Source organism: Microtus oregoni, unplaced genomic scaffold, assembly GCF_018167655.1.
Source record: "Microtus oregoni isolate MIOR12 unplaced genomic scaffold, Mior012 000009F_ref0000495, whole genome shotgun sequence".
NCBI lineage: Eukaryota > Metazoa > Chordata > Mammalia > Rodentia > Cricetidae > Microtus > Microtus oregoni.
This window is the reverse complement of record NW_024543068.1, coordinates 50,967,109-50,990,367: the sequence shown is the minus strand read 5'-3', so window position 1 is coordinate 50,990,367 and position 23,259 is coordinate 50,967,109. Positions and strand designations below refer to the sequence as shown.

Here is a 23,259-nt window from a genome sequence, read left to right as displayed (position 1 = left end):
CACTCTCTACCCCTGCTCAGATAAAAGGTACTTTCCCTCATCTACTTTCTAGGGTGCATTGGGGAGGTAGCGACGAATATAAACTTTAGTGGTTTTAGGAACTTGGGTCTTTGTTGTGTCTTTTTTTTTTCCTTCTCCCTCCACGCCCCCAACCACGTGACCCAGAGAGGTTGGGATTTTGTGAATGGAGCTGAAAGTTGGTTCGGGAGGGGAAGGCACGGGCAACGCCCCCTGCTCAAAAACAGCCAATCCGCTGGCGGAGCGCTGCGGGGTCAGCAATAAACAACAATGGACTGGAAATCTACGGTTCTTCATTGGCTGCAGGGATAGGCTCGCGGGGCCTTTGGAGATGCTCCGCCCTCTCCCGGTTGCCCTGGATACCTGTCCGGTTCTGGCTTCTAAGAAGGGCTTTGGAAACTGTTGCTGTCTTGTCCTGGGGTTTGCAGGTCGGCTGGGCACCCGCGCTATTGTCCCCTGTCCTGGTTGCACCCTCACAAAGCACTGCAGAGCTCCCCGACTCCAGCTTTGCGGCGCCGCGAACGCAGCCCTCGCCCAGGCTCTCTTGCAGTTCTCTGCGCGAAGCGGGACGCGCGGTGCTCTGACAAGTCTCGGGGCGAGCATTGTGTGTGCCCACCAAGACCACACTTCCCTCGGGGTGAAACGCAAAGTGTTTTCGTCATAGACCTTGCTCTTCCTCGGCGGGTCTGGAGGGCCAGGCGCGCACGCTGCTCCCATGTTAATGTCTTCACCATTTAAGGAAGAAACTTTCAAATAGAAATGAGCACTACGGGAAAAAGCAGCTGCTGGAAAAGTCCTTTAGTCACTAGCCCTAGTCCGCCTCAACTGACTTTCATACCCTGAAGCTCCTGGTCCCCTCCTCCCAGCCTCCCATCCCGGGTAGGATAGCAGCCACGAAAGGGACATCTGAACCAAGCCCCATGGGTAGGCAGCTTCGGTGACGTCCTCGCTGCCAAAGGTCCCATCAACGTCCTTGTAACCCGAGCTTTCCCCGCTCTTCCCACCCCTCCTTGGTGGAGGAAGAGAAATCCTCAAGTACAGTAAGTGACACTCTCCGCCTCTCTGTATACACATAACAAAAGCTCCGGAAACGGCGGGTGTGTGCGTGTGTGTATGGGGGGGGGGGGGGGCATCTGAACCACCCAGTTCTCCCCCACCCCTCTGTGGCCCGCAGGGGGTTTTTGTTCCTTCAGCACTCGCTGGGGGGTGAATCTGATTTTTATACTTTTCCTCACCTTCTCCGCTCCGTACTCGTTTCGGGTCCTCCCTCCCGGTCCCACCTCTCCTAAGAAGCAGCTTCTCCCATTTGCTTTCCTAACAGTATTTTTAAATCCCACGGACAAAAGGAGATCGTTTGAGTTGAGGATGTAATATTTTTAAAGGTCCAATAAGCCCTATAGTGTTGGTTAGTGTCGAAAAAATGAGAAAATTGCTTGGGCCAAAAGCTGGTGGGGAGTGAGCCTGGAGCGTGCGGTGGGCTCGGGGTCAGACGTAAAGAGGGACTAGGGACGTCCGCTTTGTAGTTCTGTACCTGAACCTCACAACCGGGCTTTAAGGACATCTGCCTAATAAAGGATCAAACACGCTAGGAATGACAACTGGTAGACTCGGTGCTCTAGGTTTCAGTATCCCCCGGGTCTTGGCCGAAACAGTGAGTTAGGAAGCTTTCCTGGGTGCCTTTCCTGGGTGCGGACTCTGAGCCTCCCCGTAGAGCAGTCGTGAAGGCAAGAGGGGCGCAAGAGACCCAAGGGAAGGGGCCGAAAGCCGCCTGATTGACAGCCCGAAATCCGATCTTGTGAAAGAGACGTGGAGCCAATGGGAGGCAGCGATCCATCAGTTTGGATTGGAGGCCCCTGGAGGAGAAGTAGAGGAAAAACCACCGAATTGAGCTCTGTCAGAGGCGCTTTCGGCTTCCAAGGGGAAGTGCTGGGCAATAATTAATGTTTTTATTAAATCTGGAGGGAATTTTTTGCAGCCGTTCGCCTAGCGTGGCCTTCAGGTGGGTCTTTCCAACAACTTTTTATGTCTCTCCAGATAATTGCATGGTTGTGGGTTGCAAAAACTATCCTTATGAAAGAGGTGTCTCCTTCTCTTTAGTCCCGTTAGGTGAAAAGCAAGTCTCGTTGATCGCCATTGCTAGTTTTGCACACGTTTGCGAATCAGAGCTGCCTGGTACACTGAGAGAACGGGGAACGTCCAGAGTGTAATAAATACATTGCCTCTTGTTAGGATTTTTGATACGACCGAAAATATGTAAATTGTGAACTCTCTTAGCTCTCTTGGATCCAGGTGAAGAAGGCGGCGTAGGGGAGGGTTATTTTTTTTGTGAATGGGACTGTCGAGGGTAATTAGCTATGCAAATGCAAGAGCTTCATTCATGATTTTTTTTTAAGCCTAAAAGCCATCTTGTTCCCCTCTAGGTTGATAGAAGTCCAGACCCCGAGGAAATCTCCAGCTAAATGCTCAAAATATAAACCACTGAGCTAATATTTGCGAAGAGCAGCAGAATGGATGGATTTTATGACCAGCAAGTGCCTTACGTGGTCACCAACGTGAGTGATCAGTTCGAAAGTTGCTGTTTATAAAGTTGGCTCTGACGGGGGTGGGGAGAGCGAGAGATGCAGAGGGAGGGGGCAGGGGGTTGGGACTGGAGACACTTTTTCTGCTTTGTTGCCACTGTAGGGCGACTCTGCTTTTCGAAGACCCATCTACGAAATGAGCTTACCTCTGAGTGATTTGGAGAAGGCATAGTTTTGTTTTAAGACCCCTTCTGGTTAAAGTGTCCACCATGAGTGGAACAGGAGACGGAGGGCAGCTGCAGCTGCACTCAAAGTTTGTGGCTGGGTTTGTCTGCCACACTGAAAAGAACGAAGTTGAGACAAACGCTGACACTTTTCATTTACATGGGGTGTCGGGGGGGGGGGTGCTGGTTTTCCTCCTTCATTTTCTCGCTTTTTCCAGTTTTTCACTCCTTTGGCTTCTCTTACTGCGGGTGGGGGTGTTGTCTGAGATAGAGTGGAATCAGTGTTTTAATCTAGTTGATTAAGTAAAAAAAAATTAAGTGTTTTAGCTTAATGTTTCGCTGCTGAGATTACGTGGGCTCTGAATAAACAGGAGTAGAAGGATCTGGGAAGCCAGTCTCCCTTGCTGTTCAACTCTCAGTGTGAGCTTTCGCTGTCAAAGTCAGACAATACATATTGGAGTTCTCCTGTGAACTTTTATTTATTTTCCAACTCAGAGAGGATCCAGTAGGCTTTTGTTATGTATGCATGTTTTTTTTTTATGTGTGACATCTGAGGTTTCCGTTCTTTTAAAGGATTTTATCTTTTCCCTTTTGTAGAGTCAGCGTGGGAGAAATTGTAACGAGAAACCAACAAATGTCAGGAAAAGAAAAGTCATTAACAGAGATCTGGCTCATGATTCAGAAGGTGAGGTTTGACTCTGAGCTGAACCCCTCTTCCTGACACCCTCTGACCTCCAAAGAAGGGGTCCATCTCAAGCTCATCTAAAAAATAACAAACATTGGGACTCCTGAACTTAACATGGACTTTACATGCACCCATTCCAACAGAGTTTGCCTTAGAGACTATTTTACAGTCTTGTCACTTACTAATGAAAGAAGTAAATTAACACCTAACAGTGACCTTCTTCTTTTAAACACTATTTCATGTTTATTCTTGTCCATATGGCATGTAACAAATTCCCTACCCCGAGCTAACAATTTAAAACTGTCTAACACCCTTGAACAAAGCCAGTAGTTATTCACACTGCTTACGTTTTTCTTTCAACTTTATTACAAGTTAAACAACATAAATGAAGCCATATACTACTGTTGAAATTTTATGAGTGAGTTTGATGACTGTATTGTGAAGTCATGACATCTTGTTAATAGGCCTTGAAGTGTTCACAAGATCAAACTTCAGGCTTAATGAGTAGTTATATATTATTTGGTAAATGAGGCTGCAGATTCTTCTATAAACTGTTGGTAAAAAGTCAATAAATTAGCAATTATTTCAACCTGCGGGGCATTCATAATGGACTGAAGAAACTTAGGCTCAGTTACCAAAGTTCAGTTTGAATTTAAATTAAATGTACTGAATTCTACAGCTTCATCACATTTTCATTCTTTCCCCACACCCCATGCCAGAATAAAGTTTGAAATTGCTAATAAACCATAATCAGAGTACTATCTGTCTTTGACTTTTATAAGTGTGCTAATGTAGAAGTTTTTCTTTAAATGCCTGATTGTGAAGTCACCCCTGTTAGTGTTGAGGTATTTGACTGGAAATTACAACTTGGAAGTTAACTCGAGTTCTGTTGGTATTTTGTGTCTAAACTTAGAAGATGTAAATGTTTTGTCTTTCTGTTCTTTGCCCTGGTCCTATTTTAGCAGGAGTTAAGTGTACTGATGAAAGGTTTCTGTATGATTGATCTTTAGTTCAGCACCACGGTGAATTTCAATGCAGGCATGTTTTCCATTCTCTATGAGCTTACCTCTGAATTATGTGCTAAAACAGAAAAGGAAGATAGCTGACACTTATTTGTCTAAAGAAATCTCATAAAGTGTCATCTAACTGATGTCATAAGTAAGCAGGATTATTCAGATACTTCGGAGGTGCATACTGTATTTACTTGATGCTCTCTAAGTTACAATCAAGCTGAATGCCAGCATCATGACAAACATTTTCAGTTAATGAAGACCGCAGACGGTTGAGTCTGATGTTTGTGTCTTTGACTTGCTTTTCAGAACTCTTTCAAGATCTGAGCCAGTTACAAGAAACATGGCTTGCTGAAGGTAAGGCAAAAAGAAAAAAAAAATGGCTTTGAAGGGGAAAGGCAACTCTAGAAGGGGGTGGAGGGAGTCCTGAACTTGCTGTCTTAATGCTCAGCCCAATTAATTGAGCTCTAAAAGAGCCACCTCATGTGCCATGCATACATTAGAGCCTCTGATGAGCTTGTCTTTGGGGACTCTGGGGCTGCACTACCCAGTGTCATCACAAATTACCAGGAGAAATTGCTTCCAGCTCACAATCACATCTGCTTTTGGCAAGAGCTAATGCACCAAGACTTCAGGTTCTAAGTCTCTGTTCGGATTTTAATTGCAATTGATCAGGTTTATATTATTGTACCTCGGGAGACCTCGAGCCAGAACCGGCTGGCTTGCTGTTTCCTTTTGAGCAGCGCATCTGATTATTTGGTGTTCTGGTGGGGGACTTTCTGATGGCAGAAATTAGTTTCTCTGGGCTCATCAGTACGGGATGCTTCAAGATTTAAGTGCAGGGGTCTTCTTTCCTCCTTGCTCACAACACAGAACATTAGGTGTGTATCTCACAGCTAGGAAATCTGGGGGATTTAAAGTAAATCTTTTAGTGGGAGTGAAGATTTTCAAATTGTTTTGTGTGTTATGATGCATGTAATGGTTGTTAAAGTTTGACTTTTGACATCTTATCACTTTTATTAGAATTTAATGTGGAGACATTTAATGGCATTTTGGATTTCTTAAAAAACTTTATGCTACAACCTATTATATCCTTTATTTTGTGCAACTTTGTTTATAGAAACAATAAGATGTAGCATCGGTAAATCTTGACATATGTTCAGATATGCTTAAGGTGGAAGGTTTTTTTGTTAATATTTACAATTTCAGTTTTTTCTCTTGGAATTGCAATATTTGTGAGATGTTATTTTACAATTGTGGTGTGTGTGTGTGTTTGTGTGACATGAGAAATTTGCCGATATTTAAATATTTAGTATGTTTTGTTAAATATTTGGTATATTATATAATATATATTTATGTGTATATGTGTATATATATGTGCATATGCTTTCTGAGGGGAATTTGATTCTGGTTAAAAGTGAAGGGAGGGTCTCCAAGTGGAACCCAGGGCTGCTGTGGCAGCACTGTGGTAGACAGATGAGCTAGTTTTAGCTGTGGTCTTCTGTGCACTTGATCAAGTTGTTGTTAGCATGTAAACAAGTTTCTTTGTCTTGCTGATAACTCTAGTTCTTCAAAAGGCTTTTGCAATCTTAAATGATTCAAAATCATTTAAGTTAAATAGCTCTTAATTATCCTTTGAAAGGGTGGATGCATTTATATGTTAATGAATGGTAAGTATTAGTGAAAGTTTTGTTTTTTTAAAAAATGTAAGGTCATTTTTTTTCTCATCGCTAAATGAAACTTACTGCAATAGATTACTTATTATTGCAACATAAACCATATATTCAAATAGCCTTTTCATGAAAAATTGCAGACGCTCTTGCATTAACTTTTATCTGTCGGTTTTGCCAAGTTGGAGGTTATGTGGATTTTTGTTTATTCAAGAGTTTATTCATTTATCCAAAATAAGTTACCATTCTTACCTTAATTGTTGTGGAGGGTTTATTGGTTCTTGCGATGTTTAGATTTGAAAACTGAATCCAAATCAGTGCACTGGCTGGCAGATTTTGAATGTGCATAGCAGCTGTTTCTAGAATTTTAAAATGTGGATCTGGGGCAGACTTTTATCATCTTCAGTACATTTTTCTTTCTCTCACTTCTTATTTTCCCCTTGTTTTATTTGTGTCTTATTCCTCAGATAAGAGAGTTGAATAATTTATCCGAGTTTGCCTTCTACAACAGTATGAAATATTCTTATCTCTTCACTACCTGTAAATTAGCCCTGAGATTCATCTTTACATAACGTAAACCTAGATAAGGGCTAATGTATTTGGAGAAATACCAGCTTTTACTTAGAAAAGAATTCATGAGCTTAGTAAATTCAGAAATTAGGCTAGAGATCTCTATTGAATATCCAGGTGTGTTACTATTTACATATTGCACTTTAGAATAATATAAACTTTTCCAAAGTAGTTACATTAATTTATCCAGTTATGCAGTAAGCAAAATTTATTAAGGTAATTTAAAAAATCTAACAGTAAGGCAGTTTTTTTATGGTAATAAACTACACATTTAATTTTCATCCTTAGCAATTAAATATAAGTACTGTGCTTATATATTTTAATTTGACTTATCTTATGACTTGAACAATAAGAGAATCTCAGAACTAGACTACTTAATGTGTTGCTAGTTTTGTTCATTTCTGATATAATAGATAAGCAGAAATGAATGGATTGCTAAACTGGCAAGCTATGAATTTGTCCTTTTTCTTAGTGCTCCATAGTCAAGAAAATGACTATAGGATTTTAAGGCAGTGTGATCTTTTAAAAAGAGATCATTGACAATTTATCAAGTTTCTCCTGTGAGCTAGAGTCCCTCTAGAAAGTATAACAGGTCTCTAAAAATTTTTCAGACCTGAGAATCAAGTTTGCTACAAAGTGTCACATGATAGTCACATTTGAAAAAAGAAAATTCTCAAAATCCCTAAATAGAAATGATGCCTCTTGGAATTTTAAATGTTTTCCTATAAAAATTTTTATAAATTATATCAAGAACAGCATGTTGATTAGTCATGAGTAAATTATTGTGGATTATGAAATAGGTTTGGTCTGCAAAAGGCAGTTGAATTAGATAAGGCAGAACTCTTGGAGGGAAATCACAGAGTTCCTGTATTCAGTCTGCTAAAGTCCCCTCTGAGCACATATGATGGCAGTCCTCCCTGCAGCCTCATCCACATACAGAGATGTAAAACATATCTGTTGAAGGCAACTTCATATTAGAAGCACTTCCCAAGCAATAATGCTGCAATTTAAAAGCTTATAACAAACATGCCACAATGTAAAATCATCCCATTCCGAAGAAAAGTTTAAAGCTAATGTTTTCAGTGACTACAGTACCAGGTAAAAGGAAGAGTTTATGTTTATTTTAAATGTTACCATAGCAATTTTAGACTGAACGTCATTGTGGACAATTCTTTATTGATCCTCAGTCCTTTGAATAAGATTGCTACTGACAGGCAACTGGAATTATTTGATCCCTTGAAATAACTAGTTCAAATGTCACTCCTATCAGCATTGTAGTAACTTTTTGTTCTTAACTTGTTTCGAAAGCTATATATAGTAAGTGCTGTTCCAAACTTCTTATTTTGGGGGCACAGAAATAGAAAAGGGCAAGAAATGAAGTCAAGAAAGCATTGCATTTTTCTAAAAGTGCTCTATCAACATTTACCTACTAGTACAGCTTATATGACAAGAAGTTATTTCACTATACATCTCGTGTGAAACATGACTACTTTTGTCCTATGTTGTTGTGGTCTGGGTGTCTTGAGGCTCTCTGTGATGAGCTTGAGTTTCGAGAAAGTCACCAACGGTGGATTGGCCACCACCAGGGTAAAAAGGTTTTCTGTGACAGTGAAGTCAAATTTCAGGATGCAGCCACAGCTACACCTTAGAGGTTTATCACCAAGAACAATGTTCTACACCAAACTTCATTATTATTATCTTACCAACAAGGGGACTGCCTTTTGGTTTTATGAAATTGACAAATAATGGCCATGTTGGCCTAGAAATAGAGATGTTACTACTTTTTTCTCAGTTTGCTTCCGGTACAAAATCCATGTCCAAATTATGTTTTGATGATACTGAGTGGGAATATGAGCTGCTGTTGTTCTCCACAGTGACCTCCGCCATCCACAGTGCTCTCGGGGCACTCATAGTGATTGCACAAGCTCTCTTTTAAAAAGAAAATAGAATGCGTGTTGGCACTGGATGTGCTCAGACTTCTTTTTCTTATTTGGTGCACTTTTTATAACTGCAGTGCTTTATATGATTATATAAAATAGGTCTGATAGTTCAGCATTTAAGAAAGTCCAGAGAGGTCCTTAGAATTAGATGGGAGATGACGTGTGTGTGTGTGTGTGTGTGTGTGTGTGTGTGTGTGTGTGGTGTACTGAAGTAGAGGCTGTAAGATGTGAAAGGGCCCTCGTTTGGAGTAAAGGTAGCAGGTAGATCTCATGTATCTTACTTTTAAATGTAAGTGTAACTTAGCTGTGATCTACTTACAAAAGAAGAGACATTATGTTTAAATAGAAAAATTGGATGTGGTGGAGCAGAGAGTAGTTTTCTCAGCCTGCCGACGAGTAAAATGTTGCTGAACTTTTGCAGTGGAGTTACAGAGAATGCGTAATCTCTTGCATGTTGCAGTACAACTTTGTCTTTGATTTGTGCACAACTTTGTAATTAAAAATAATAAGAATAATGATAGAGCCAGGCCTCTCTAGAAGCAGAGGGAGAAAAATCTGGCTGCAGACGGCTGCTGCCTGGCTCTGGGCTTCCCTTTTATGTTTTCAAGTCACTGCAGGTCAGTTTAGTTAGAAACCGAAGCTGACTTGAGACCTTCCTGTTTTCTGCTTTTCCTGCATACACAAAGAGTGTGTCCAGCATTAAAGGCCTTCTGTCTAGGGAAGTCCCCTCCCCTTTCTACTTAAATATGTTTATATTTCTACACTAATTAATGCTTTTACTTTGCAATCATTTTAATGTTAAAACCGGATGCGGTATAAAACTCGGCTTAGTGAGCTCATGGTTATTTTGTTCCATGGACTGAAGTCTCATTTTAGGATTAGAAGGAGTACCACAGTGAAAATGTTGATTTTCCTGTTTTACTTGAAATAAAATTTAGATTTCTTCAGGTAAAGAATGATCCCTGTACTACAAACATCAGCAATAATATGTTACATTTTTTTTTATAACTCAAAACTTGAGTGATAGACAAGCGAAAAAGGCCATCTGTTTATTTTATTACTAGTATCATTTTGCTGCTGGGAATCAAACTTAGGGATTCTCACAAACTCAGCCAGTGCTTTGTCACTTTAGGTAGATGCTACCCCATTTTGTGGCCCTTCCTTCTCCCCATCCCTCCCCTCTTCTCCTCTCCTCTCCTCCTTTTTCTTTCTTCCTTCGTTCGTCACCTTTCCTTATTTTCCACTTTCTTTCCTAAATTCTGTACATCTGTGGTTTTGGGCCAAGGTTCTCTCTAGAATATGACGGATTAGATATGCATTTGTACATCTTGCTTTGCTTTCTCCTTCTCCCGCTCCACCTCCTCTCTCTATATGTCATTTATTCTCATGTGTTTCTTAATGGGTCTGTTTGAGACAGAGCAATAAAAGTGGCGTGTTTACCCTGCAAGTTCGGCTTACTTGCTTTAGTTCTCTGGAAGGGTGTGACACCAAGAGATTGCGGTTGGGCCACATGGCTCGTGCTGGACTGTGTTTTTGTGAATGGAGGCAGAAATCCAGTTCTGCCTGCTTGTCTTGAGGAAATGCTGAGGAGATCAGCTGTCTCATTCACGGGTAGAAAGAGTGAGTCATACATCTTCCGCCTTGTTTGGCTCCAGGTCATTGTTACAGTGGATAGAACTGGTTTTAATTAAATATTAACCCCTTTAATACTTGACATTTGTTTCATTTGTAATTTTCCCACTCCCTCCGCCCCCCTTTGCTTAAAAAAAAACTCGTCAGACAGCTGTTTGTAAGAATAAGAGGGTTTTTTTCTTGCCTGCAGCTAAATTTGAAAAATATTTTAAATGTTCACCACTTCTTAAGTAATGAATATTGTTTTATTTAAAAGCTGGAAACCAGCATAAAGCCAAAGCAAGCTGTATTTAAAACTACCCTTCCCTAAGGCACTGATGTTTAGGAACCGATACTAAAGTTTAAAAATGGGCATTGATTCTGTGACATTTTGGTTGCGATGAATACTTTTATGAATTTTTTTCCTACAGTGCTGCTATGTCCTAGCAGGGAAGAGTATTAAAGCAGCCTTGGATGGGACACTAGATAAAGCCAGAAGCACAGAGAGTGTCTGCTAGCCCTTTAAAGCAAAGATTCGGAGACTCAGTTGCAACTAATCTATTAATGTGCAATGAACTGATTCCGCTATTACCAGTCAAATCTACACACTCAGTGTTCATGCCAGCCTTTTCCTGGTCTTTGGTATATATTTTCTCTCCTTCTCCATTCCTTTTCTCCTTCCTCTTTCATTACATTGTGTAGAGACACAATTTTATTCCCCAAAGATGATCACTTCAAGCATATTTTAGAGTAGACAGTAATGTAATAAAAAACATTTAAAAAATTAGGTTGACTTATATTGTTAATTTTCAAATTTGGGGGAGGATTGGTACGGCTTGCAACAATGTTTCCGGCAGCTCTAGTCTGCTCCTTCATAGAATTTTTGTGAATTAAGGAAGAAAACGCATGATACATGTGTGATGAGACTGTGTCGTAGTTTCTTTCCCAAATCCAAGTTGTGTTTTTGGTTAAATGCTTTCCTTTTACTCCAACTTGAAGTTAGGGGTAGGCTTAAGCCTTTGTCTATTTAAATAGCGTGCTGCCTCGTTCAGCCTATTCAGCTTCTTAAGATTAGCTTCTGCGAAAATGTGAGTCATATGTTTTTTGTTAAAATTCTGTAATATGTTCAAGCATAAGTGTGAAGTACTTATTCAGTATGTTAAGGAGTTAGAACAGAAATAGCATCCTTCATCCATACTCTTTTTACAAATTGTTAGTTTGGAGCTATTTTCTTTGTACTTGTGAGGTCTACCTTCTAGATTCTTCGGCCCCAGCTCCACACACAGGCCAACACCCAGTACATACCACACTCCCAGTGGGGCCTTGGATGCTGTTACTTGTATCATGTGTTCTATGAAGCTGCAGGTCTGTCTTATGAAACTAAGGAAAATGTCTGGTCGAGCATATCCGTGCAAGCGTATTAAGTGGCAAATAACTCACTACCTGTTTTCAGCCATTCCTATAAACAAGCGTTACATCTTCATTAGATTATTGCAAATGATATTTTATTTTATTTTATTTGTCTCCTTTGTGCCACAACACTGGAATGAAGGTTGACTTTAAACGAAAGATTATTTCATGGGTATGAATACTTTGACTGCAAGTATGTCTGTGTGCCATGTGTGCACCTAGTTCCCATGGAACTGGAACTGCAGAGAGTTTGAGCCACCATTTTGGGTGCTATGTGCTGGGGACTGAACCTGGATACTTTGAAAGAGCAGAAAGTGGTCTTAACCACTGAGCCATCTCTCCAGTCCCAAGTGCAGCCTTTTTAATAGCATACTTTATATCTCAATTGTTTTATCTGTTTAACTTTTTTGTTTTTGGTTACGCTGTGTAGCCCAGGATGTCCTGGAACTCACTCTGTAGTCCAACATGCCCTAAAGCTCAGAAATCAACCTGCCTTGTCTCTCAGGTGCTAGGAGTAAAGGCCACACCTGGCCTGTATCTGTTTAGAGGGAAAAGTAAAATATGGATGTGGTTTTTAAGTCCAGGATTTAATTATTTATTTGTTACATTAAATATGTATTACAGGATTTTTAATTATTTTTGATGTAAAAACATGTTATAAAGTACATTTCTTCATGTGTGATTCATCAGTCTGAGCAGAAAATCAAAAACTATGTTGTCAATAGCAAAAATACGTTGTCAAAAGCTAAGAGAATGCAAACTCATCCTCATTTTTCCCGCCTCCAGTCTTTTTTTTTTTTTTTTTTTGAGACAGGGTTTTTCTGTGTAGCTCTGGCTGTCTTGGAACTCACTCTGTAGACAAGGCTGATCTCAAATTCACAGAGATCTTCCTGCCTCTGCCTCCCAAGTGCTGGAACCAAAGGTGTGCACCCCACCACCCATCTTGTCCGGTCATGTATGTTAGATGTAGAACTATAAAAACACTAAGCTGGCCACAATAATGCTCCTAAGTGCATTTGTGTGTGACTTTTAGGAAGCGGGTGATAGACAGTTGTAAAGGAGAACATATCCAACTATCTGGGATGTGTTTAGACTACTTGATTTATTGGTTTTAAGAATTCCCTTATTATTTCATTAAGCTTCAATGGAGGGGGCGGTGGGTGACATTTAAGGAAATTAAATAACTTACCTATAGGTGGCAAGTTATGAGTTTGTGAGGTGAAATTTGTTGGCCTTGAAAATTGTTAAGCGCAGCCTCAAACACTGGTGGAATAAGAAAATAGACTGTGCCTCGTACAAGCTGATCAAGTTAGTACCAGTTATGACTTGGAATTACTGCTGATTAATCTCCTCTCTTTGGCAGTAGGGAATGGTCTGTCCTCCATAAAGTATTGGGATGAGGGAAAATCATTATAGAACAACTCTGTGATATATACATTTTAATCCCAGGAAAGACTGTCCTAGGATAGTTATATTCTTGACTAAGGTAACATATGCTTTACTCACAAAAATGTTTCCATTTGAAAAGATGAACACAGAAAAGAAAAGCCCGCTGAGGATGTCTTCTGTTTTTACATGGAATTAGATCATGAAATTCTTCCTTTCTTTTTGGTAGGGATTTTTTTCTTAATTCACTCATCAGTATGAACCATTTCAACGGAGAGTGATTGTTATTGTTGGCGTTGTTGTCACTGATATTTGATTTTTGAGACAGAGTCCCAGCTTGCAGCCTCAACTAGCCTGGAGCTCCCTGTGTGCCTCATGCTAGCCCAGCCTTCCAAATGCAGGAATTACACGCCTGGCTCAGGCTGATTATTTCAATTAACATTCCCCACACAGAATAAGTTCATTCAAAAGAAATCTGATTGACATCTGCTTTAATGAGACTTGATCGGATAAAATTTTACAGTATTATACAATATTAGTAAGGTAATTCTAGCTAATGAGATCACAATGAAAGTTAATAAGGATGACGACAGTTTATTATATGCTCACCAAGTTACAAGTAGCCTGATTTCTGTTTTGCGTCATTTGTTTACACAAAAGCTATGCATATCTGTTTGCGTTTGAAAACTGAGTAATATCCAGCGAGACTGAGTAGGGTTATTTCGATGTCCACATTAAAGTTAATAAACATTTCAAGGTGAAAGGATGGACTTGGCTTCAACTGGAGCCAAATGCTTTACAGCCTCCCAGTTAGTCCTTCTCCTTTAACGAAGTGGGAAGTCAGTCGACCCTAGGGTCTGACAAATGGTGAAACTCTTTCCTCAGTGCTGACTAGCATGACCAGGAAAATATTTTGCATGAGAAGATGACATTTGCTTTATTGTTCATTTTTATTATGAATACAATTATTGTTAAGATAGATTGCTTTGTTGCACGTAGCACAAGTCAATGAGGTTTCTTTCATTTTTAAAGCTTGATGGCTTGCTTTGAATAAACCTAGGACAAATGTTTTCAATTATGGTAGTCCTGTTTGCAGGAGACAGCATTTACCAGAAGAAGTCATTTCAAAAAAATGTAGGGGATTTGTGTGATAGCTACACATCGCTTAAAAAGAAAAAAAAAATCCTTGTAGTTCACCGTGAGGTCTTAAGCACCGGCAGTGGGTGAATGGGCAACTTCTGCAAGATGCATCCTTGCAGGATGTAGGAACCCTGTACCTTTTATTCGCCATCTCCATCTGGCAGGTGAAATTCAGAGGGATCCCACCTGCTACAGCGCTATTTCTGCCACACTCCTGTTTTCCAGTTCCATCCATGGACCTCTTCGTTTCCTTTCCTAGGCTGTCAAGACTGTTTTACAGGAGATTATTGGCAAATAATGCAGGACTGAGCTCCCTCAAAATAGGCCTTGCTTGTCACGTCTGACTTGACGTTCCTTATGCCTTGGCTGTTCCTCTCTTAATTTTCAAAATCTTTCTCTTTTCTTCTTCAGCTCAGGTACCTGACAATGACGAGCAGTCCGTGCCAGACTATCAGGCTGAAAGTGGTAAGTACAGCTTGTCCCATCTCTCACGTTTCCCTATGTCTGTCCTGTCTCTTTCATTCATTCTCCGTAGTTGGTTTCAACTTCTAGAGCCTGTCTTCGCATTGTGCCAGTGCTGTATTTGGCTTCTAGTCGTGAGGTGTTTTTATTTGTCAGGTCATGACATCAGCAGAATCTGTGCACGAGCTGGACAAAGCTTCCAGGGATGGGCGAGGAAAGCTGAAGTGTTGAAATGCTGGCCCCGTTTGTTCTCCCTCCGCAGTGCATTTCCTTGGAGAGGAAACAGGGTGTGTTGTGCGAATGTGCAAGTGTTTACTCCAGTTTTGCCAATGCCTTCACAAGGGAATGTCTGGAGGCTGACGGGAGGCAGAGTGAAAACCCACGGGAAATTAGTTATCCCAAAAGTTGGAAAAAGATCTTGGCTCGGACATGCGTTGGTTAATTGTATTACTCTATCTTCGTACACGTTATCCTGCTTTGATTTAATTCTCAGCCCGACGTTTTCAGCTTCCAGGTTACAGTAGCACCAATGGAAGTAGCCACTGGCTTCTTGCAGCATCGCTTTGCTTTTGTGTTCCTACCCGGGAGCCTTACTCCAGGGCCCTTCAAAACGCAGGAAGAGTGATTCATGGATGCTTGCCCTCCCTTAATTGCAGAGTGAGCATTTTGCCTGCACAAACATTCTTGCCCCAGGGTTTACTGCTGATATTTATACTCTGCAATTCTAGCGTTAACCGAAGCTACTGACCCGTGAAGTGATTCCGAAGAAGAAGCATAGTTACTCCTCATCCACCAGGGACATGCTTCAATCTAGCTGGTGGATTCATGTCTCCAGGAAGAGCCTTGGATCTTGTCTTCTAGAGGCTATTTTCCCATTATACATATATGTATACATACACGAGAAAGCTTAGTTTATATTAGTCACAGCAAGAAATCAACGGTGATAATAATGAGCTAGAACAATACTAACAAAACTCTATCATTAAGGCTGTATAAGTTAATTCTTTTTTGAACTTTCCTTTGAATACCTGGCCTGTGGCAAGCCACAGTCAACTACATTTGTAGAAAGTGAAAGCAGCTCTGCAGTCTGAAACCTGTCTGGTGCTTTCTCTTTCCTCTAAGTGCTGTTTGAAGCACTAACCTGTTTTGTGCATCCAGATTGTTGATCGTATCAGATGAGTGGACGTGGACAGGGACAAGAGCTTCTTACCAGCATACACCTCATGAAACCCATGCTGTCGACCTTGGTCTCCCACACACCTGTTTGCTGCAGGTGTCTGCTTTCAGTGTCTGTTATCCTAAACTTCCCAGACATAGAGGGTAGATAGAACTTTCTCAAGAATCAAAAGCCACCTAAGAGGTCAAAAGAAGAAAAGGTGTAAAAATGTGCCCTCCCGATGGGGGTTCGACCCTGAAGGCTGGCAGAATTTGCACCAGTTTCTTCGGATGTGAAATGACTCAGCCAAGTTTCATCCACCAGATGACAAATTTCGCTTGTAGGAAGAAATAATTCAAATTCTTCATAGTATAGCTTGATGTTTAAAAGCCTTGTAGTAAAATGTACCTAAAACAAATTCTTTCATTTTAAATTATCTTACATATAGTTTTCAATGGCATTAAGTACGTTCTGATTGCCAGACCATCATCAAGGCATTCAGAGTTTTCAATTAGGCCTGAAACCCTATACTCACAAAGCAACAGCCCCTGTCTCCCCAGCCCTGCAAACATTGTTCGGTCTCCTTCATTTTGATCAAAGGAGTGAGCGTGATGTGCTGTTTGGTATGCGGATACAAGTATTCCACGTATCTCTGAAATTTCGTCCTGAGATTTCAACTAGAGACCTTCAGAACTCTCAGAAGGACAGTGACTCAGGGCCAGAGCTATGCAAGGCCCACACTGACTGATCAAAGCATGGGAAGGGGACAGTCGCATCCACTCTTTCCTTTCCTGTGAAGGTACTTTTCTTTTGCACTGCAAGCTCATCCTGTCCTCTTAGAGAATGAATGAAGCCTTGTTGAGTCACTTCACCTTCGACTAAGTTGGCGAGAGCTCCAGGACCAGGTACCATTGCTCCGGCTGTCAGGGTAGCAAACAACACTCACTTCTCTTCTTATTCGCTATCTTTATCAACTTTTCTGCTCCAGTGTTTCACCCCCCAAACTCTGAGTCACAGCAGTGTGACCCCACTTCTCTGTTTCCCCCACTCTGATTCCCCTTCTGACTCCATCCACTGTTCATCTATTAAGCTGATGATATGTGGTTAGCAGGACCACAGAAATGAAGTTTTGCTTTCAGTTAAATTTGATTTCTACCATTGGAGGCTCACGTGAGTGATGGTTATTTTCTGACCAGCAGGGCTCTGAGCAACCACACCCACCCTGCCGTTATTTCTATCGTTGGTCTCTTCTCTGCTGTCTCCTCCATCTTCTTCCCTAACGTCCCCATCCCACAAGGATCGTCTGGAGGATACCTCTAGAATCTCCCTACACCCTCCACTGTGTGGTGGAGTATAAGCGTTTAGAGTTTCAGCCTGAAACTCTATCGAGAATTCACATCAGAAAGATCAGTGTTTTTCCAGATCAACAGTTGTTTCGTTTTTCTTTATATTTTTGTGGTGGGTCTTATAAATTTCCAAGCAGGCCTCAAACTCACTATCATGGATGATCACAAATGATCTCAAATTTCTCGTTTTTCCTCCACCTCCCAAATGCTGGGATTATAGGCATGCACCAATGTGCCTGGTTGAAGCAAATTCCGTCTCTTAGGTTCTGCTGTCCTGAATGAAGACCTTGCTGACCCACCTGGAAATCTTTGATTTACACTGTCCCTTCAGCTCTTTGCAAAACCCTGCACTTACTGAGTTGTTCATTCTGCCTCTCAGAAGCATCTCAAATTTCTGACCTGTTCCATCCCTGTTCCCTCTGTCCCTGCCTGCTGAGGCTGATGCCAAAGAGGTCGGGACTAGGTTTTGAGGTTGGTTTTCTTGCCTGCGATCCTTTCTCCTTCAAGTCTGCCCTTTGCATCCACACAGTTTTCTGGCCTTGTTAATTTTCTCCTTGCTCCTCTTGCTGGACAAAGTCCTTAGGTTTGAGCTCTGCAGAAAATTGTTCTGTAACCCAGGCCTTGGCCTTCTCTTCAACTCAACTGTTTGACTCGTGTGCTTCTGGTACTCCGTCCCTTCCAGCTCTTTCTATACCTTAGTCTTTTTCACTTTTCAATTCTTCAAGCATGACACACTTTTTATGCCTCATATGGCTTTAAAAGATTTTACTGTGACCACACTCGTTTCAGACGACGTCTAGCTTTTCTTTCTTGGATTTTTCTTGCTGCCCCATCTTACAGAGTGACCCTACAGCACTGTGTTTCTAGTATCTATTGTATTAGAGAATTATAGATTTTCTTTCTTTCTTCCTTTTTTTTCTTTCTTTTCTTTTCTTTAATTTTCTTTCTTTTTTTTTTAGAAGACATTGTCTCACTGGTCATTCTGTGCCAGCTGGAAACTTAGCATGCAGAACAGACTATTTTCAGACTCAGAGAGTGTGCATCTATCTTCTTTGCCTTCCTTCTGCTGGCAGGAAAGGGGTGAATCCTCATCCCTGGCCCAGAGACTGTGGATTTCTGAAGAGGGAGGGTCATATTCAGCACTACTGGCCTGTTACAGATGTACGGGAAGGAAGACAGTTATCCTAATCATTGTAATGTCATTTTCGCCACCGAGTATTGACAAGTTAATGATACCTTGAGACTTATAAGTGAAACATCTTTCTTTATAAAAGAAGCATAAGCAACGGGTAAGCATAATTCTAAAATGGTCTCATAAAACTCATTTAAGGCATAGCCTATTTCAAATTTTAACTGCCTTGCCAAACTATTCAGCTGATGCTACCCAGCTAAATTCACTTGGTACTGTTGTAAGGAGGTCGCTTGTTTGTTTCCCCACTGCTCAGGCCTGAAATAATCACACAGAAACCATATTATTTGCAATACTATTTGGCTAATAGCTTGAGCGTATTTCTGGGTAACTCATTTCCTAAACTAACCCATCTCTATCAATCTGTGTATCGTCAAGTGGCTATGGCTTACCTGGTAAAGATCTCCAACAGGGGCTACATGGCTTCTCTCTAACTCCTCCTTTCTCCCAGCATTCAGTTTAGTTTCCTCCTTTCCTCTATTCCCTGTGAAGGCCCAAAACAGTTCCTTTATTAACCAGTGGTATTCACACAAAAGAGGGGACTCCTACATCATGGTACTAAAGAGAGAATAAAAGAATGATTTGAAGAAAGTAGTAGAGTGTTTGGGCTGGGAGTGAAGGAAGGCTTTTTTCATGAAGTAGCTCTCTGAAACTAGACTAGAGAGGCAGTGTGGTTTCTGAAGGGCTTTCTGTCTGGGGACGCTTAGTGGGACAGAAGGATTTTACTGTTAGGGAAAGAAGAAACTGTTCACCCCAAATGCGGCCAATCATTTCTACATTTCTCCAAGATGAGCATAGATAATTGTATTTCCTTACAGACTGCCACAAAACAAGACATTTCTGTATGTCTTTATTGCTACAGTCCTCTGGTAAAGTAAGATTAGTGAAGTTGACAGCAAAGCTTCCTTCAACACTTTAGTCATACTCAGAGAACCTATGGATCTCTGCCGTACTTAAGGACATTTTAAAACTGAACAGATATAAAACTACAACAGCTGGGAATTTCTAAAATAGTTTCTTAACATTTCTTTTTTCTTTCTTTTCTTTATTGGTTTTTCGATGAAACAGGGTTTCTCTGTGTATCAGCCCTAGCTGTCCTGGAACTCACATTGTACACCAGACTGGCCCAAACTCATAGAAATCTGTCTGACTCTGCTTCCCCAATTCTGGGATTAGAGGCATGTGCCACCACTGCCCAGCCAACATTTCTTATTTTTATTGAAAAACTATTTGAATTAAAAATCTGGAATGCAATGTTATACTATTGCTGGCTAAGTTTTGAGAATGTCTATTTTTTAAAGCAAGGATAGACAAAATAAAACAAATAACGGCAAATGACTTTTAATTCATTCATTCCAAGAAAAAAAAATCGTTTGAAGACATTGTTTGTTTTGTGCCTATACATTTTCATAACTTAGACATGTTGTGGAAACACTTAATCACTTTATGATATATTGTAACTTTAGTGAGGAACTAATAGAGTATCTCTTTAGAAAAGGGACTTCAATGGTCATTTTAACATGGGAATGTATGGTTAGCAAGATGTCTCAGTGTACGAAGACACTTGCTGCCTGGTCTAATGCCCTGAGTTCTATTCTCAGGACACACAGTGGAAGGAGAGAACTGACTTCTGAAAGGACCTCCATATGTATGCACGAGTGTGCGTGGGCACACACACACACACACACACACACACACACACACAGAGAGAGAGAGAGAGAGAGAGAGAGAGAGAAAGGGAGAAAGAGAATATCATTTGAAAAGGTAAGCTGGGCACAAAGGTAAAAGGTGGTGGCACACAACTTTAATACCAGCACTCAGGAAACAGAATCAGGAGGATCTCTGTGAGTTCAAGGCCAGCTTGGTCTACAGAGTGAGTTCCAGGAGTTCCAAAGAGTAAAACTACATAGATGAGTTTTTCTGAAGTTCATAAAGGATGGTAAATGAACTGAATTTTTTATAAATATGTTAAAAATTTTATCAATCATTTATCAATTAACATTTTAAATGCAGTTGTATCACAATAGTCTTAAAATCCATCCTAAATTTTGTGCATCCTACAGCTATACATTATCTTCATAACTAATTTGTTTCCTTAGGCTGCTTTAGTCACTTTGGTCTTTCTCAGTAGGAATCCGCAGGATGGTCAATGTTCATGGGCACTTCTAAGTTCAGGATGTTCTCAGGAGTCCTGCAGCATTCCTAGCAGGGCACACCTTGGAGCTCTACCCTGTCTTTCTCTCAAAGGGACAGTGGAATGCAAAGCATTTAGAATGATGGCCTTGGTGGAATAACCTCACGTGTTTTCTAAACTGATTATTTTCAAACGCTTCACTCTATCTGACATGCATAATACAGTACTAGAGGGGCATCGATTATTAGTCAAGACAAGCCAGTGTGTAGGGAATCGTTCTTCTAAACGCAGTTACTACATGGTGATACCTTTGAGGAAATAAAAGCCAGAATGAAATTCTCTCAAGTTTTTTGTTTTGTTTTGTTTTTTTTTTTTAATTAGTAACAACACCTATGTTGAATTTTGGGGCAGTAGAGGAGCTACACTTAAAAATTCCTGTAAGAAATATGATTCTTGTCCAGTCTTTTTTTTGAAGGGCAGATACTGGGGAGTAGCCAGGGCCTTACTTAAGCTGAGCACACACTTTTTCACAGAGCTGTGTTGTATGCCCTGTAGATCCTTTGCTTTCACTAACTAAGTTATTTTGGCAAACTCCACTTGTGGTTTGTATTAACTTTTTTCTTAACTTTTCACATTTCTAGTAATCTACATCTTCCAGCACCTGTTTCTTTTTTAGTACAGTGTGAGACCTTGTTGAAAGCTTGGTTCTCAGTGTTAGTCCTAACACCTTCTCCCTAGACTAAATCTGGGGGTTTGATTGGCCAAGAGGACTTTGTGGTCTTCTCTCTCTCTCTCTCTCTCTCTCTTGGCCAGAGAGAGGGGCATTCCCAGAGCAGTTCCATGGCTACCATTGTAGACCATGAGTTTGTTACTGAGGTTGTTAGTGTGCTGTTAGTGTTTCTTCTCCTTTCTTTCTAACCCCACCTCCTTCCCCTTTCTCTACCCCATTCCTTTCTCTAAATGTTATTGTAGAGGGACAGCATCTCATTGTGAGGCTCTGCCTGAACTAGAAATTTCTGTGAAGACCAGCATGGTTGTGAACTCAATGAGATCTCACCATCTCTGCTTTTCTCAAATTTTTGAGGCAACATTAAGCTTATTGCCCCAGTAAGACTCATTTTCATAGTCTTGTCTTTCTTCACATGAGACTCCATGTCTGAGGTCTGAATCCCAGTTTTCTGGAGAAGTCTGCCTCCTCTTTATCTATGGTTTGTTGCTGTTCATTGGTTATTGTCGTTGCTTCTTTTTTCCTTTTTCACAATTCAAATGTTTTACTAAGGAAATAGGCAATATATATGCAGTATTGGGCATACATAAAACCATTCTGTGTCCCTACAGTTTTTGATTTCACTGTCCCTTCTAGATATAAACATGCATCTTTCTCCTTTCTAGCTGTCTCAAGTTTCTGATTATAAGCAGATATTACCTTCTCCATTTAACCACATTTGATCATAGTTCTTGTTTTCTTTTTAAAATTTTATATGTCTAGTGTTTTACCTGAATGTCTTTCTGTGCATCCATGTGCGTGTGCAGTGCCTGTTGTGGTTAGAAGAGGGCATTGGATCCCCTGGGATTGGAGTTACAGATGGTTGTGAGGAGCCATGTGGGTGTTGGGAATTCAACCTGGGTCCTTTGGAAAACCAGGTAGTGCTTTTTAACTTTCTAGCCATTGTTTCAGCTCCCAACTCCATTTTATACATTTCTGTTTTGATGGAGGGTGTTTTATGATGGTTTATAGTTTTGAGATGGCATAGTTTGCTGTGGTAAAGAAGGTAGGATGGAAGGAGCAGGGAACTGCTGATCTGTTCTGAGCACATCAAGAACTAGAGAGGAGGGTCAGCTAGCTCCATTCTCTTTCCCTTCTTTTTTCAATTTTTTAAGAGTTTGAGACAGGATCTTGTGTAGCCTGTGTTGGACTTAAGCTTGCTATGTAGTCAAAGAAGACCTTAAATCATAAACCTCTGCCTCTACCTTCCAGCTGCTAGGATTAGAGACAGTAACTACCATGGCCAATTCTAGATTTCATCTCTCGCCTGTTAAGATAGAGACAAAGAAGTGTTTTGTCTAAATTTTAATTATTTTACCTTGTAAGAGGTAGAAAATCATAGATCCTGGACTCAGAATCTCTAAGGGTTGTTAGGTGATTCCCATGTAGGCCTAGCATGGAGTGTAAGGTTGGACATTTTACCTACCCTGCCATTTGCTTACTCAGAGTAGAGACAGCAGCAGTGGTCTCTACAGAGCTGATGGTACCTGATTCCAGATTGTGTGTGTATCTAGATATTATCCAACAATAGGGCAAGTTTCTAACAATATTATCTAAATGTCGCATCCTTTTATTATTTAAGCAAGCACACTAGGGAATTACAAAATGATGTCTCTTTAAAATGTTTTCTATTTTGTTTTTTTTTGTAGTCAGAGACTACATAATAATACTTAAAATAATCACACAGAAATTGTATTAATTGCAACACTGCTTGACTAATGACTCTAGCATATTTCTAACTAACTCTTAGATCTTGAATTAACCCACTTCTATTATTCTGTGTATTGCTACAAGGCTGTGCTTTACCAGGTAAAGTTCTGGCTTCTGTCTCCTTCATCAGTCACATTGCATCTCCCTGACCCCACCGTTTTTTCTCCCAGCATTTAGCTTAGCTTTTCCACCTACCTTTCTATTCTGCCCTGTTATGGGCCCTAGCAGCTTTATTCATTAACCAAGAAAAGTAACACATATACAGAAGGACATCCCATATCAGCTTTTCAAGACAGTTTCTCTGAACTAGGCT

The 23,259-nt window shown here is 40.6% G+C and overlaps 1 protein-coding gene across 5 annotated transcripts in view; it reads left to right on the top strand.

The window, feature by feature from the left end:
* Positions 1-1,605: 1,605 nt before the first annotated feature.
* The window catches only part of Etv1 (ETS variant transcription factor 1), a 94,429-nt gene continuing 72,775 nt past the window's right edge, over positions 1,606-23,259 (top strand). The window contains exons 1-5 of one of the 5 annotated variants that reach the window (XM_041658183.1): positions 1,606-2,017; positions 2,439-2,570; positions 3,359-3,446; positions 4,766-4,813; positions 14,595-14,648. In XM_041658183.1, the coding sequence (XP_041514117.1) occupies positions 2,526-2,570; positions 3,359-3,446; positions 4,766-4,813; positions 14,595-14,648 (235 nt within the window). In that variant the 5' untranslated portion in view covers positions 1,606-2,017; positions 2,439-2,525. Of the gene's footprint in view, positions 2,018-2,178; positions 2,308-2,438; positions 2,571-2,739; positions 2,891-3,358; positions 3,447-4,765; positions 4,814-4,942; positions 5,338-14,594; positions 14,649-23,259 lie in introns of those variants that run through there. The other 4 variants (XM_041658184.1, XM_041658185.1, XM_041658182.1 and 1 more) reach the window with 4 other exon arrangements.